The sequence below is a fragment of the Ixodes scapularis genome, unplaced genomic scaffold (genome assembly GCF_016920785.2).
Source record: "Ixodes scapularis isolate PalLabHiFi unplaced genomic scaffold, ASM1692078v2 PGA_scaffold1__304_contigs__length_218370807, whole genome shotgun sequence".
NCBI lineage: Eukaryota > Metazoa > Arthropoda > Arachnida > Ixodida > Ixodidae > Ixodes > Ixodes scapularis.
In genome coordinates this window covers 200,255,234-200,271,754 of record NW_024609846.1, presented here as the reverse complement: position 1 = coordinate 200,271,754, position 16,521 = coordinate 200,255,234, and the positions used below count along the sequence as shown (strand labels likewise).

General features: G+C 46.9%; 1 protein-coding gene across 1 annotated transcript in view; it reads left to right on the top strand.

Moving 5' to 3' along the window:
- The window catches only part of LOC8039543 (SEC14-like protein 2), a 97,842-nt gene that overhangs the window by 54,031 nt on the left and 27,290 nt on the right, over window positions 1–16,521 (top strand). Inside the window, exon 10 of the mRNA XM_040223610.3 lies at window positions 8,711–8,797. Within this exon, the coding sequence (XP_040079544.1) occupies window positions 8,711–8,797 (87 nt within the window). The remainder of the gene's footprint in view (window positions 1–8,710; window positions 8,798–16,521) is intronic.

The window sequence follows — 16,521 nt, the reverse complement described above, 5'->3', positions numbered from 1 at the left end:
AAGTACAGGACGGGATCACATGGCTCCCGGCCACCCTTTCAACCAACGAGTGCCACAGTGATTAGATTCGTTCGTATCCTTAAGGTCGATACCCCCCGCGGTCATGGTCATTATACTCGGAGCAACGACAAGAAGTCCCTATTTGAAGACGGACTTACGCAGTTTGTGCAGGTTAGTTATACGGCCAGGCGGACATAATGTAGGGGGCTTATCGTCATTTGAAGTTAAATAATTAACTAAAGTTTGTGAACTAACCTTTTAAAACAGGACATTCTTGTAATGGAGTAGGACGAAATTGAAAGAACTCATCGTTTGGGTCGAAAGCGACCAGGATCGATTCGGCCGATTTTTGTGAAATCCCTACGCAATTCCCAATAGTTTTAAGTTAAAAAATTCTCTCAAGTGTCAGATTTCGGAGGATGTTCGTGAGGTGCGCTTCGCGTGGCAAATGTTGTGGAATTTCGCCCGACAGTTAAGTGAAAGCGGGAGGTACTGCGCCAAGAAGACATTAGACCAAATAACTGGTACACGGACTTGGCCAGTGATTCTGCTGTTTCGCTTCGCACGCGCCAAGAAGGCATTAGACCAAATAACTGGTACACAGACTTGGCCAGTGATTCTGCTGTTTCGCTTCGCACGCGCCAACAAGACATTAGACCAAATAACTTACTGACTGTAAACTGCAACACCTCGAATATCCCTGCTGTTTTTAATATTTATTTTGATGTCCTGAACTTTAGACGTATCTTATCTAAACAAGCGAAACTTGGAAGATATTACTTCATCTAGCGAGTCTGACATAATTATTGGTGGAGAAACCTGGTTAATTCCAGGTATTGAAGGTAATGAACAAATGATAAACAGATCACATAATATTTTCCGTACAGATAGAAAACTCGCTAGGGCGGTGGGATGATTATTGCTGTTAAGAAGTACATGTCATGTTTCCAAGTAGAATTTTCTTCTCTTCCTAACATGTAAGATATTCGAATTCAACTGAATGTTCGCCGTGTACTTACAGGTGTATGTTATCATCTGCCCTCTGTTAGTCGCACAGAGTTTAATACTTCATTGTAACATGCACTTGGACCTGTAAAAAAGAACCAAATCATCACTGCTTTTTGCTGGCGACTTCAACAATCTGAAATGAGGTGGTCAACGTTTATACCCGTACCCGAGTCCGCAAACCCTCGGCAGTGCACGGAGTTTCTTTCAATATTTAGTGAGTATGGCCTTCAAGAGATGGTCCTGCCGCAACACGAAACGACGCTCTACTAGGCTTATTCCTTCCGGTAACCGGACAAAAGCTCACCGGACAAAAGCTCACCGAAGAGAAGCTCACCGGACAAAAGCTCACCCGTTTTTTGACAGACCCGGACAAAAGCTCACCTCATTATTTTTTTCGGCTACCCCGGGCAAAACACGGGCTGAAATAAAGTGCGGACGCGATGGACATTGCACCATATTTAGGAGGACTGGCATCCCATTCTATGCAAAGGTGTATACAGATAAGCCACAACAGGCAAAGAAAGCAACGATTTGGGACCAAAATTTAGGTCACTGAAACTGAGTGGAGCTGGTAAGATCAAGCTTGCTTGACTAGTGGTATGCCGAAGCACCGTTGTGCCTCGCTTAAGAAACTTCGTAAACCGAAGTTTTTGAACCCGAAGAGTGATCGAAAAAGTGAAGTCACCCTTTGTCGACCTCGTTTTTTCATTGTGCTTATGTCACGCTAAACACGTACATAAAGGTTAGGCACAATGTCTCTTCGTTACTAATGTATGGGTTTTATTGGGGTTCAGGCTAATACTTGAAGTTAATGACTAGGAAGATTAAATTCATTACAACATTGAGCTTCGTAAATGTATTTGAAATCAAGGATTATCTCAAGGTTTTGTGAAAAGGAAACTGAAGCAAAACTGTAATATACAAACCAGTATGTTGCGAAGTTTTATTTATTTATTTATTCTGCTTAATGTGCCCACGAACAGCTCGAGGCCTTATTAGTGCGCACATATTACAAACAATAAAAGAACAGATACAGACCAACAAACAAGCAAGACGTGATTTAGAAAAGCTAAAAGGAAATAAATAAAACTACGGAGAACAAATGGAGGACAGAGCACAGATGTTTGTCAAGCGGACAACAATGCTCTTCTAAAATTAAAATGGGGTGAAAACAATTCTAGATCCCTCCTATCGCAATTATAAAGGAGCTGAAGGCGTGTCATCGGGGACTGGACACAAACGTCCTAGGGGTGGAAAAGAAATGAAAATCTGGTCCGCTTTTGGGGAACACTGAAAGAAATCGCACTTAAAAGTAAAGGTGCATCAATTGTAGCGTTTACTATCTTATGCAAAAAAGTCACGTTTCGAGCTAATCTTCTTTTATGCAAGGGTACCAGGTCAAGAATATTAAGTAAGTATTCATATTCAAAGTAAATGCGCCTCCCAATCCATCGATCGTAAACAATACGCACGAGACGACGCTGCACTTTTTCTAATATACATGATTGAGTCGATCCAATGGTGTTCCATATGACTGAGCAGAACTCAAGTTTAGACAAAACAAGGGCGCGAAATAGGTGAGTCATGCTAGCGTAAGTACGAAAATTCCGCGTCATTCGGGAAATAACGCCTATCACCTGATAAGAATCATTCCCAAATTTCGAAACATGCTCAGTAAACGAAAGGCGGGAATCAAACAGCACTCCCAGGTCACGAATAGTATCGGACCTCGCGATAGCTGAACCTAACATGGTATACGGATACTCTACGCAGCTGGTCTTACGGGTAAAGGAAACAACCTTGGACTTACTGGGGTGAAGTACTAACTTATTTTTAAGCACCAGTTTAGAAATGCCTGAACATCGTCTTGCATCTTTATACAGTCAGTAGTTGAATTAATTTCGCGATAAATCTTAACATCGTCTGCAAACTGCAGCACCTTTGAATGCTGCACACTTTCTACCAAATTATTTACAAAAATGTTTGATTACAACGGCCCCAGGTTGAATCTTTGAGGCACTCCAGTATTTAAAACATTAGAGGCAGAAAAACACCCTTCATAGAGCACTTTGTTAGGTCTTCCACCAATATAACTAAACAACCAACTGCAAAACGAGCTAGTCATGCCCAACGCTGAACATTTGACGAGTTATAACTTATAATCTACGAAATCAAAAGCTTTAGAGCCATCAAAATAAATAATATCAACTTGCTCACGGGACGGGACTTTACGTAGAGTGTGTTCCAAAAATGATACAAGGTTTGTTTCACTGAATATTTTTTAAAAATATTTTTAAGAAACGAGAGTGTGGCCCTTTGGACAGATTACCAATTTAGAAAGCTGTGTGGAATTTTGGATAGGCTCGCGTTACTTCCACCACAGCTGGTGCCCGAGGGACTAACCTACATCAGGGAAAAGTCTACCTGTGGCATCGGGGACTTGCTGGACTACTTTGATTGCACGTATGTCAACGGCCCCTTCCGTTATGCTTCTGCTCCTTCTGCGGCGGCACCCAGAGCGAATTCTTCCCTTTGCCTGACTGTGGGGTGACGACGACCGGAGTTTCCCCGGGGACGGTGGAATGTGTACGACGCCAATCTTCAAGATAGAGACCGGACATACACCTGCGAAGGATGGAATACGCGGTTCCAGAAATTTGTCGGCCACGCCCACCCAAGCGTCTGGATCCTGATTGAATTCCCACAGGAAAATTAGGCGTTCGTTGCCACGGCATCGATACAAGCCCGTAGAGGTGAAACCCCAGAGAAGCGTGTGCGAAAAACTCCTTTGCGCCTTTAGAAACGTCTGAAAAATATTTTCGAGGGGTTCTAGGTACACCCAGTTCTACAAAGACTGCTGGAGCTAGTGGGAGACTGCGTTCGCTTTTAACCAACCGATAAATAAACTTGTTCCTACTCTAAGCAACAAACCATGTGTCTGTCAGATTAAATTTATCGTTGCATTTTAGTGTTTCACGCATGAACCTAAGTTGCCCGCACACGTGTTAAGACACATATTAAATTTTCTCCTGGTGAGCTTTAGTCCAGTGAGTTTTTGTCCGATGAGCTTCTGTCCGGTGAGCTTTTGTCCAGTAAGCTTTTGACCAGGGTTCATTTCTTCCCACTGTTCCCGAATACGTGATATCTGTCAATATTATAAAAAAAAATATGAGTGGCCACGCGATAATCAATGTCAAAACATCACAGAAAATAAAACGACCTTCACATATTCCGAAAAAAAAAACGATTAGTTTTTTGCGTACCAATGTAAAATGCTTGATGACGGCAGTAGCGAATTGCAAAGACCATTGGTCTGATAACGAGTGGCCTCCAAGTGAAACCTGGCTCGTTACTAATTATAGATTTATGAAATTATTCGAAACATTTTTCCTAAATCTTTACTTTCTGGTAACCACCATTATCATTTAGCTTCCTTGAAGGCCCAAAATGGTGTAGGTGGTATTCACTGAGCCTGTAGGTTCGATTTTGCCGTGGAGCGCCACCGTCAATCCGCCACCTTCGAGGTCGCGGTTTGACTGGCTTGGGCAGCTTGGTTAATATCATATCGTTAAAGCAAATCCGTTGAACAGAAAAAAAAAAAGTTTATCTCGGGGGTGGGCCGTTTTAATTTCCTTGTTGCCGCCGGGTACTGTGCGTAAAGGCTGAACCGCATGTAAGCGATTTACCGAGCGACGAGACTAGTGACGAGCCAGCGTGCGAGCGATGAGACAAGCGACGACGACCCACTTCGCTTCGCTGTGGCTCTTATCACTCGCGCGATGAGGCAAATAAGCGACGGAGATTTCTCACGGTATCTCGTCGCGTCGCTCGGTTTTTAGATTTCTAGAAATCGTCGCTCTTGGCCTTGGTCACTTGCTCCCGTCGCTTTCATGCGGTTTGCCTCGTCGCGCGAATAACCGATGGACAGCGAAGCGCGTCGCCGTCTCTCGTCTCGTCCCTCGCCAAATCGCTTCCATGCGTTTTATACTTAAATCGTTTCGGCGATAGTGAACTGCGTGGTTGTATGGTGCTCTTACCACACGCGAAAAAAGCCAATTGACGGAAACTTTGCGAAAGTGGACTGTTTCCTCACTCCAAAAGTGGTGACTAACCAGTGTGAGCGGACGACAGCTTTATAACTTCGAAGAGGCACCACGGAGACAGCTGACGGCATCGGAAAAGCGGCCCTCGTGCTGACGACCTGCTGCGCTTGTTGCAGAGGTTAGAGGAGTGTGTACGCGCGGTGCACATCGGTTGTTCCGGTCGCTCCGGTTACAACGGCCGCAGTTGCTGTAACCGGTAATGAAAAATGCGGCGCATTTTCCATTAGCTGCGCACTCGGTGAGCCGCACGGTATGTTTCTGCAGAGGAACGAACACCGAAGGCACGACTTAACGACACGGAGGCGATGAAGCTACACGGCCGTACTGAAGAAAATCCGCTAAAAAAAAAAAAACAACAACGAAAAGCTAGCAAAACAAAACAAAGAGTAGTCACACGTTGCTACAAAAGCACCAAAGTAGAAAAGTCACAGTTCTTGCAAAAGAGCTACTGCCGTGGGCACGACGCGCGACATGGAGCGCTGCATGGAGCTAATGGAACAACGTGGCCGCGGTGGACAAGTACAATAGTGACAAACGAAAAGGAATTAGAACAAACACAAAAAAAATTCCTACGGCGCTTTAAAAGCACCAATGTATAGAAAGAACCCCTAGTCTCGCCCAAGAAGACCCTTAGTCAAGTTGTAAAACTCTGCTAAACCACGCTGAAAGTTCCGGTTAGACGACACCTGACACCTACGTGATATAAAAAGAGACCTCGAAGATGGCGACCCTGGCGGCCGATGCGAGCTCACCTACTGAGTGACGTCAAGTGAATGCCACCTATTACACAAGGAGTTTGCATATTTATATATAAAATAACAATCCACATAACATAAATGAACACTAAGGCACTGAAATCTATTTCTATGGGGGGGGGGGGGGGGGGGGGTTAGAGAGCTGACGAGTGTTCCGACACCTGGAAATATGTTAGTGTTACATGTAACGAATTTGTGATCGTGTATTTCCTTGGTTCACTAACAACATAAAACGAATGCTAAATAAAAAGAAAAGATTATTTGCAAACGCGAAAAGAACGGTTACCTCAGCAAATCACTGTTTTGTAAAACTGTGCAAATGTGGCGTATAAACGCAAAAGGCAGTTACAATATTCAAAGCGTCTGGAACGTAATTAATCCAAAATAATTCAAAAATACCCCTACTTTTGTAAATAAACAAGACGAAACCCTTAGTGATGAGAAGGCTGCCACTTTGCTGAATTCGTTCGTTGCCAGCGTCTTTACTGACTAAACGTTCCCACTCTTATCACACCGTACATCTTATTACAAAATATCTATGCCTCTTTTTTTTTTATATACTGCACCATGGAGCGAACCGGCGTATTAGCTTTTGAAGCCGCACCAAACGGCACCTAAATTCCTCTGTCCAATGGAGCGAAGCCTGCAGTCTGTAGCAGCGAATCGATTGGCCCCGTTTCAAGAGTGCTCCGTGGCTCGCGCTCGGCCGGCGCTCTCATGTCACGCGTAGCCGGAACTGCGGCCATTTCTGCTCCGCTCGGCGCCGACGAACATGGCGGCGCCTGAAGCACCTAAGCCGTCGGCGACCGAAACGTCGGCAGTAGCTGAACGTGGCCGTACACGCCAGTACACCACAGACGAATTAATCGAGTTGTAAGAAAACCATTCATGCGTTCGCATTCACAACTCATATGAAGTGCCCACGTGTCCTTGGAATTCGTTTCGTCCCGAAGACATTCTAAAATAGTCTCACACTTGCCGTCAAAGAGTGCCCTAGAAATTATGGCATCCCGCCAAAAAAATATTGATTTGATAATGTATCCAGCACATATAAACTTAGCACTTGTTTCCAGCATAGACTTGATTCTGGTGAAATACCATTTGCCTGGGGCCTCTCGGAAGTGAAGCCCATTTTAAAATCTGGTGAAAGCCAATCCAATACAAAACTTGAAAGTGTAAAACAGAGAGGACGAGGACGGGAACAGGACATCTAAACCGTCCTCGTCCTCTCTGTTTTATACTTTCAAGTTTTGTATCTATTAACCAACAGGCTCGTTCTCAATAACCAATCCAATAACAATCGGCCCATATTGTTAACAACAGTTCCTGCAAGCTCATGGAAGATGTTATTCATACAAATGTCATTTCCTGCCTGTACCGATGTGGCATTTTTTTCCCAAGCAGCATGGGGTTCGAAGACATCACTTATTTACCACCCAATTATTTGAGTTTATCACAAACCTTTTGTTTACCAATCATTTCTCAGTTCAAGCTGACGTTATTTTGATAGATTTCGCCAAAACATTTGATAACGTTCCCCACCACCAACTACTCTTGAAACTTTTAGTAGTTACTCATTGCAGTGTTCTTGGGCCCCCTTTTTTCACATCTAAATGAACGATTTTCCCTCCTCAATTAACTCAACTATAAGGCTATTTGCGGACGACTGTGGTGTTTATGGGGAAATTGCTAACCCAATGGACTGTCATATTTTTCAAAACGGCCTTGACGCCATAACCTCCTATAAAAGGTTATAGGCCTAGTGCTCACATTGGCAGAAGAATATCAACCCCAGAGAATGCAAACAAATTGTAGTCATTGTAAACTCGAACAAATCTTGTTCGAGTTTACATTTTTCATTGTTCTATATTATTCATTTTTCTATCATCAACTAAAATATATTGCAATATACAAGTTCCTGGGTGCTCATATTTCAGAAATATCGTGAAATCATCATATCGAAATCCTCATTAGAATTGCCCACAAAAAATATTAAGTCAATTCCTAAGGCGGAACCGACATCTATCCACTCCCAAATGCAACAAAATTATTCGCGTACAAAACAATATTTCGACCTAAACTAGAATAAGTAAGCATTATATATGGCATCCACATCAAGATGATCCAATTTATAATTTAGAATACGTGCAAATTAAATCAACCCGAAACATTCTAAACGATTTTTGCTTGTGAGGAGTGTCTCCGTCTTAAAAGCTAATACTGGTCTCACTTTATTAGCTTCCAGGGGAAATATTAACCGCCTGTAATTATTTAATAAAATTCACGACAGTACTTCAGAAATACATATTGTTAAACTGCCTTTTTTCTTCTATTACTCAGTATTCCGAAATGGAATAACCTACCCAATTTGAAGTTAGCCAACATAGATATTGAGGCGTTTAGGAAACTGTGAGAGCTTATACATTTTGAATGACCTGGGAATCACTTTGCAGCCTTTTTTATTGTTATTTGTTTCCAATGTCGAGTTAATAACTCCCCGCGTGTCTGTTATTCAAATCTTGGTCCGTGTTTCTTCGGCGCTTATAACGCGTGATATTACGTTTATATGTTTATTTTTGCTGTATCATGTTCTTTTCCCCACCCCCTCATGCAAGGCATCCCAGAAGGCGCCTTGAGGTATATAAATAAAACATTAGCGAAAAATAACCTGAAACAATTTGCTGAGCGTTGTCAAAAGTCAATCAATGATAGAAGAACTTGAAGCACGTAAGAACAGTAAAGGTGCGCTGAAGGTGCCACTCGTGCCACAAGCACAAGGTTAACGGCGCGAAAGGGCGAATGACAAAGACACCCAGTAAAAGAGTTCTTTGCACTTCAACGCAGCTCCCCGGATCTTCCCCATGTTCTGGAGGTTGGTTCGGCCTTTCCTGAGCGAGGCTACTGCGAACAAGCTGCATCTGTATGGCCGAGGTGAGTAGATTGGGCTGAGGGCGTACGCACTTTTCGCTCCAAAAGAGACATCCTCACCAAAGAGGCTGCTTGTAAATAATATTTTTTATAATAAATAATAATCACTAATTATTTCATTGCAGATTTCAATTTGATAGTAATATGATAGTAATAATAATAATAGCGATGATTTGATGGCAGTGATAGTAATAATAATAATAATAATAATAATAATAATCTTTACTTGAAAACAAGTCGTAGAAAAATAGGACTATATTCCGCGCGGAACGCGGAACTTGAGTATGGTGCGGGACACGTAACCTCACAATCCGCTGGACTAAAAGCATTTCCGAATAAAGCAATATGCTAGATATTTCTCTGTTTCTTCAAAGTCTGGAGCGCGTTAGACGTAAAAAAGAAACAAGCTTTGGTAAACCTACCACAATTATCTCATTATTATACTGCCGGAACTGCCGGAATGTGATGCGCATTAAAACAAGGGTTCTGTGTTTTCAGAAAATACAAATAAACATAAAAACATTTGCCCAAAAATAAAAATAAAAATCGGGCAAAGTCGAGAAACCCCGGATTAGAGCTCTCCTTCAATAAGACAAACGAAAGCTTCATGAGTGCGCCGGTTCCGGCTCCGTTTGGTTTCGAACCTCTATGTTTCGAACAGCAGACGAGAATTCTCGCGCTTCTTGAGCGCCAAGCTCGAGCGATGGCGTGGACGTATCTTGCACGACGAAAACTCGCGCTTGCACTGTCGGTGTACGTACAAGTCGGGCCCACTCGTCGTTCGCCAGCCGCCGCTTACGCGCACGCTTTCCTTCATCTCTACACGTTTTCTTTGGGGCATTACATTTTGTTTACAATCTATACAAGCACAAGTGGATAGCGCAAAGTCTCTGCCCGCGCTCACCCAGCCCTCAACTACCACGACGAATTATCCCTAACCAAGAAACTCCGTTGCGTATACGCTCTCTTTTTATCCGTTCACGAACGCCACGTTAATCACAAAAGGTGAGTTCAGCGTTTTCATATAAAGCTTCCCCATTAAGCAATTTACAAAATATGATCGCGTCTGCTACAGCAGCGGAACACAGCACTGCAATCAGCACAGACGTACGTGATATGTGCGGAGCAGCGAAATATCTTACCTGTGCGGAGACCGCACAGCTCTCGAATGGCCTCCCAAGCATTGCCTTTCGTGTCCGTGTCCCGGTGCTCAAGCTTCCTCATGTTGTAGACACACGGGTGAAAACAAATTCCCTCGATCAGCTTCTCGACGACCGACACCGATTCTTCAAACATGACGCTATGGTGCCTGGAGCGCGTCTCCGACTGGTGTGTTTAGCGTCCTATCCCGCCCATACATCAAGAGTGGTCCCAAAGTGGCAACAAATGACGTCACAGAAGCCGGAAAGTCATGCTCTTGCATGTCGCGATCCTGGCGGTTGGCCGTAGAAATGCTGGTGAAAACCACAGGCGAACGTGAGTGTCGCTGTTGTCAAGGCGTTCCAGGCGTCCCAACTTCCGGCTGCTTTTGCTTCCGTGGACTGCCGCGTTGGAGAGCGACATGCAGCAGAACAGGCGTCTGCCACATTCACAACAGCTATTTGAACGCCGCCAGGTTCGCGACCGGCGAAATCATGACACTTTTATGACGTCATCAGGCGGAAATCGAGGGACCACTTTTTTGGGCACGGTAAGCACACCATTCGGAGACACGTTCCAGGCACCGTAATGACGCCACACGGAGTGGTCATTACGGTGCCTGCGTCTGCTATTGCTCGTATTCGCCGCGCTTCCCGCGCGAGGGCTGCCGGGAGCCAGCACGTGGTGCATCCTTGTCCGGCATCGCTGGCGCGGCCGTCGCGGAATACGGCATGCTCCATTTTGGCGTCGAGGCGGTCACGCAGCGTCGGACGCCGCCGGTCGCGCCGGTTACGCCACGATAGTAGACCATAGCCACGACGCCGGAGTAGAGAGCGTTGGGTTTTCGCCGACGTCACGTCGCTGAGACGCCAAGAGATACGTCGGAGTATAACAGAGCCTTAAGAAATTGGGGGACCGAAATGCAACAAGGTTGGCGACGACGGCTGATACCGGGTGTCCCATTAGCGGCCAGGCTCTTTAAATCGACCGCCGAATTCGGTTTCTTAACCTATCGCGCTACGATTTTGTGCAGCGTTGCCCACGGGTGGTGCTTTTTTTTTGTGTAAAATTTGCAAAGAGCGAACTTGCTCAATGAAAAAGTAAAAAAACAAAAAAGAAAAAAAAAGCTTAACTCCTATGGAAACGCAGTGAAGCCACCGGCCTTCAAACAATACGGGGACGTTTCGTACAGGAGACAAGAGATGGCGCAAGCGGTCGCGACGCCAACTACCGCCAACGAACGAGCATACGACGCCGAGAGCTGGCGTCATTAGCAGACGATATTTTCGACTCAAAAGCGGCGCGTGCTTTTTTGATAACAGTTGCCAGTACATTATTTTATCATCCTTACTAATAAAACACTATGTGTTGACACATATTCGATTAAAAAAAGGGTTTGTCGGGATATTTTGACTGTTTTTTTCTTTTCGGGGTACTGATGTCGTCTGCTTTGCAGTTCCTTTTTGTTACGGCGTCTGTTTTTATATTTCGGCTGTTGCCGGCTGCGAAACTTGGGCTGCTTTTGAGTCGAAAAGATTGTCGGCTGATGACGCTTCTCTCGGAGCCGTATACTCGTTCGTTTCGGCAGTTGTCGTCTCGACCGCTTGCGCCATCTCTTGTCTCCTGTACGAAACGTCGCCGTATTGTTTGAAGGCCGGTGGCTTCACTGCGTTTCCATGGAAGTTAAATTTTTTTCTTTCTTTTTTTTTTTTTTACTTTTTCATCGGGTAAATTTGCTCTTTAAAAATGTTAAAAAAAAGAAGAATGCACCATCTGGGGGCAACAATGCACAAAGTCGTAGCGCGATAGTTTAAGAAACCGAATTTCGCAGTCGATTCAAAGAACCTGGTTGCTAGTTGAGACACCCGGTAAGATAGAGGCTTCGCAACGCAGCGCAGCGCGCTTACGTTTCCCGCTTGCAGCGCCAATGCGGCCAACGAGCGTAATAGTCAGAAAAAAAATGTATTAAAAACAGAAAATATATGCTCCTAGCAAGCACTTTTTGTTTACAAAAATTAATTAAGGTAAAAACATATAAAGCCGGCTCTACCAAGCAAAATACATGTAAAATGAGTATAAATATTGTTGGCTGTATTCAGCCAAAACAGTCCGATCGGTAGCACTCTAATTTGGCGCTCCTTCTGGCATTGTTTCTAGCGTTTGTATGGCCCGTTCACCATATGTCGCCGAAGATTTAGACCTTCAACTATGCCGAAACTGAGACGAACGCGGGTGGGCATACTCCGCGAGCAGCTGCTGTATTTATATCTGAGCTGGAGCGACTTTGAAGCCTTGCAATACTAGCTTTAAAGCTACAGGCTTCGTGCCACAAAGGAAATAAACTCGGAGCCTCGGAGTAGCTATATTTTGCTAGCTCAATGGTTACCGCCACCGTTACTCTATCAACTCAGTTGTGGAACTTTCCATAGACGCCTTACATTGGAGGGAGTCCGAAACCGTGTCCGATTCTTTTGCGGCGAGGTGGCGCTGCCGGCGCATTAATCCGCGCATTTTCGTCTGCTACTGCTCCGCGGCTGCCAACCGCTGCAACTGTTTGCGAGTCCCAACCCGACTCCTCGGCGACCAGCATGGTTTACGGTTGGTTTTCGCCTTTTCGCCTGTAAAAATACAACCTGAGCATGATAAGCGGTACGACCATGATGGCATACGCTTTGTATTATTTCAAAACGCCGCCACCTTAGCTGTGCTGACAGCGCGAAGCGTTTCGAACAACCCAAATTCGTCGGCGCCGCAATCCGGTGGCTACAATCAGGGCAACTTTGTACATACTGTAATAGTAGATGCGCCGTCTTACCAAGGCAATTCCATTGCTGGCCGTGATCGCAGCACACCAATACGAGCGTAAGTATCCGAACGCTTCGATTGCGTTGGGGGCATTGCTTTCGTTCTGTCTCCGTTATTATCTTGGACACGCTGATTTGACGGACGAGCTAAGTTCAGCACGCCTGATTCTCTGCCTAGCTGGAGCTTCTCTGCGTTGTTTTTCCGAGGCGTGAAATGCGCGCGGACGTTCCCGTCGCAGCGGTTGCAGACGACCGAAGGAACGTTCGCGCGCGCGCGATCATTATTTTGCGCTGACAGCAGACGACACTTGGAATGGGGTTCAGAGTCAACATGAACACAGATTCAATGTTTTATTGGTTAAAACAAGTATCAGAATTTCCCATATGTGACTACCAACTGCAGCAGAAACAATTTGAAAGTCGTCTGCTACTTACTGTCAGAAAAAGCGCCACGCATATCCGTAAGCTCAATAGGCCAGGTGCAACGGCCGAAAAGCGCGCTGTCAATGATGATGACAGCGAGTTATAATGCGGAGCGCGCGCCCTCTAACAGGCGCCACGTAAAGGGACCCCCCCTCGGAGCGGAGTTCCAGAACTGAGTTGGTTCTAATAACGTTGGGTTACCGCGTCTTTTTAGGCCTAGGAAGGGCAAGAAAACGAAGATGATCTTTAATATGTGCCGTGGTCCATAGTGGCACCTTTCGCGAGGTGTTGCGTTTCTTGTCAGACATTCGTCACGAGGGCCACACTGCGTTCATTTTGAAGTTCACTTACCCCCCTTGCGACGACTATTCCTATTTCCAGGAGTAATTGAACGTTGATTTCCAAAAAAACTTCGCTGCAAGTAGCTGCTTCGGTCATGACGGGTATAACAACACTTGATTGCGTCGGCGGGTTCATGTCGTTGGCTGCGACTGGGACGGCGACTGACGTTGTTTTGGGTTCCTCTGGAGGCGTAACAGGTGTCCGCAGCGTTAATCTGTTCTCTCCGAGGTTGATGGCGGCGCCATATTCACACAGAAAATCCAGAACTACGATTTTCACAGGGCACATCTCGCCATAAATCTTGACTCGGGCAGTGCACCTTCCGACACGCGTAATAAGGTGTCATCCGGCGTTTCGAATCTGTGGTCCACCCAAAGACGTCGTAACTTTTCGCAGGCGGCGAGAGAGCCTCCCACTCAAGACTGAGTAGTCTACACCGGTGTCCACGAGGGCCGATCCGTCGTGGCCGTCGATAAAAACTTTTAGGTTGTTGGGCACCGTTGCAAGAGCGTCGTTACAATGTGTGGCATCGGGGGAGTGGGAGCGCTCCGGCTTTCTTGGAGGCTCTTTACTTCGGTCGTCTTCGGTAACGCCACCTCCAGGCGTTGCCGCACTTAGTTTTCCCGGAGACGGAGGGTGGACAAGCTTTCTCGGCGGGACCGACGAAAGAGCGATGTTGGACGTTGGGGCGATGATGAGCGGGATACCCGGGAAGGACCCTTCACTAAAGACGGCGGACGGCGCAGGTACTCTTAGATATCCCTTGGTCGCTCTGAGAGGCGTGGCCGAGGGTACTTCGGCGCAGACCCTCTCAGCCCCATCAGGCGGGAGCAGCATTGTTGGTACACGTGGCCGGCCTCACCGCAGTGATAACATATAAGGCGCTGATCGGCCTTTCGCCACACGCCGGTCTTCCGGGGTGCACGGGGCTCCTGGAAGCCGTACTGGACCTGGTCGTCGTGGCGTCAGTCTTCCCGCGGTGCAGGAGGCTGACGTCGGGGCGTCGCAACATAGACACGAGGAGGAGGCGGTGTGCGTCGGGCCATTGCGGCGTAAGTTAGCGTGGGATCCTCGGGGACTGCCACGTTGATGGGAGCCTCTAATTGGATGGCTCTCTGGAATTTTTCCCGCACTACCGCGGCGGTGGAGATCGAAGCGGAGCGAACAGCGGCGGGTTGGGTTTTCAGGAACTCTTCCCTGACAATGTCACGGACAGTTTTTCACGACGGTTGTGAGCGCCGATGCCGCTGTGGTCGAGGCGGGAAGATGCCAAAGTCGAAGCGACAGGCGTGCTTGTGAGTCGGTTGTAGTGGCTCGCTCGCGACAACAGGGCATCTTCGGCGGACAACAAGGCCGCCGATGTCGCTCTTCACGCCTCACATCAGGAGGTGCAGCTTCTTCTCCTCGATGGACTGAGGGTCGGCGCGGCTGCTCAGGCGAAGGACGTCTTCAATTAAGCTGGTGACCGTTTCGTTGGGGTCTTGAGTCCTTGTTTTCAGGAGGGCTTCCGCTCGCTCTTGACGGTGCTGGTTCGCGAAAGTCTTCTTGAGTTCGGCCTTACAGGTATCCCATGACGTAAAGGAAGCCTTAAGGTTCTCAAACCGGTGCCTTGCAGCTGAGTGAGATAAAACAAAGAGAAAGCCTAAGGCAGAGTAAAGGTTTTGCAGGCACTGTTCACCTCTCCACCCAAGTTGGCGTGCCACGCGTTCGTAATGCTTAAGCCAATCTTCGACGTCTTCATGGACGTCGCCGTTGAAGGGTGTCAGCGTACATGGAGCAACAGGCAGAAAAACAACGGAAGGGGTCACCGGAGTTTGCGAGGGCTGGCTCTTCGTGGTTGAGTGGACGTTCTTCGATGTTTCTGGAAGTTGATCAAACTCCGGGGGCAGTCCCTGGATGCGACGGCTTCCTTGATTTTGGGGTTCTTCGAGGAGAAGTCTTCTGGCCGGGCTTGAAATAGGACTTGGCTTGCGAGTCCTGGAAGGGATGTTAACATGGGCAATTCATACCCCGCACCTCCACGAACATATCACGAATGACAGGTGATGAGGCGACGAATGAACAGAAACTAAACGTCTAATTTGACGAGCTGGTGCCGAAAACAAATATACAAAGAGGTAGCGTCGGAGGCGTCGGAAGTAGCACAATCAAGCGCGACCGCGAGACTCACTGCGGATTGCCACGTTGAGCACCTTCTGTACCCGCGTCGGTGTCTGGACCATTCGGCGCAGAACGTTCGTAACTCAGGTTGGACGACGAGGTTCTCGAACTTACGAGAACGTGAAGTTGAAACAATATATAAAAAAAGTCGCTTACAACTCCCTGTAACGCCGAATTAGAGCGCAGCTCTTGAGGAGGAGGAGGGAAGGGCACTGGGTGGGGGGGTTAAACTAACCAGGGGGGGGTCACGTGACCTTGGGGGTCACGTGACCCCCAATGCCGGTGTGTCATCACTGACGTCACTGATGACGTCATCAGTGACGATGACGATGCGGGTACCGATGACGTCATTAGTGACGTCACTGATGACTTCACCAGTGATGATGACGATGACGATGCGAATGTCGGTGACGTCATCAGTGACGTCGCTGATGACGTCATCAGTGATGATGACGATGACGATGCGGATGCCGGTGACGACATCAGTGACGTCACTGATGACGTCATCAGTGATGATGACGATGACAATGCGGATGTCGGTAACGTCATCAGTGATGATGACGATGACGATGCGGATGCCGGTGACGTCATCAGTGATGATGACGATGACGATGTGGATGCCGGTGACGTCATCAGTGATGATGACGATGACGATGTGGATGCCGGTGACGTCATCAGTGATGATGACGATGTGGATGCCGGTGACGTCATCAGTGACGATGACGATGACGATGTGGATGCCGGTGACGTCATCAGTGATGGTGACGATGACGGTGCGGATGCCGGTGACGTCATCAGTGATGATGACGATGACGATGTGGATGCCGGTGACGTCATCAGTGATGATGACGATGACGA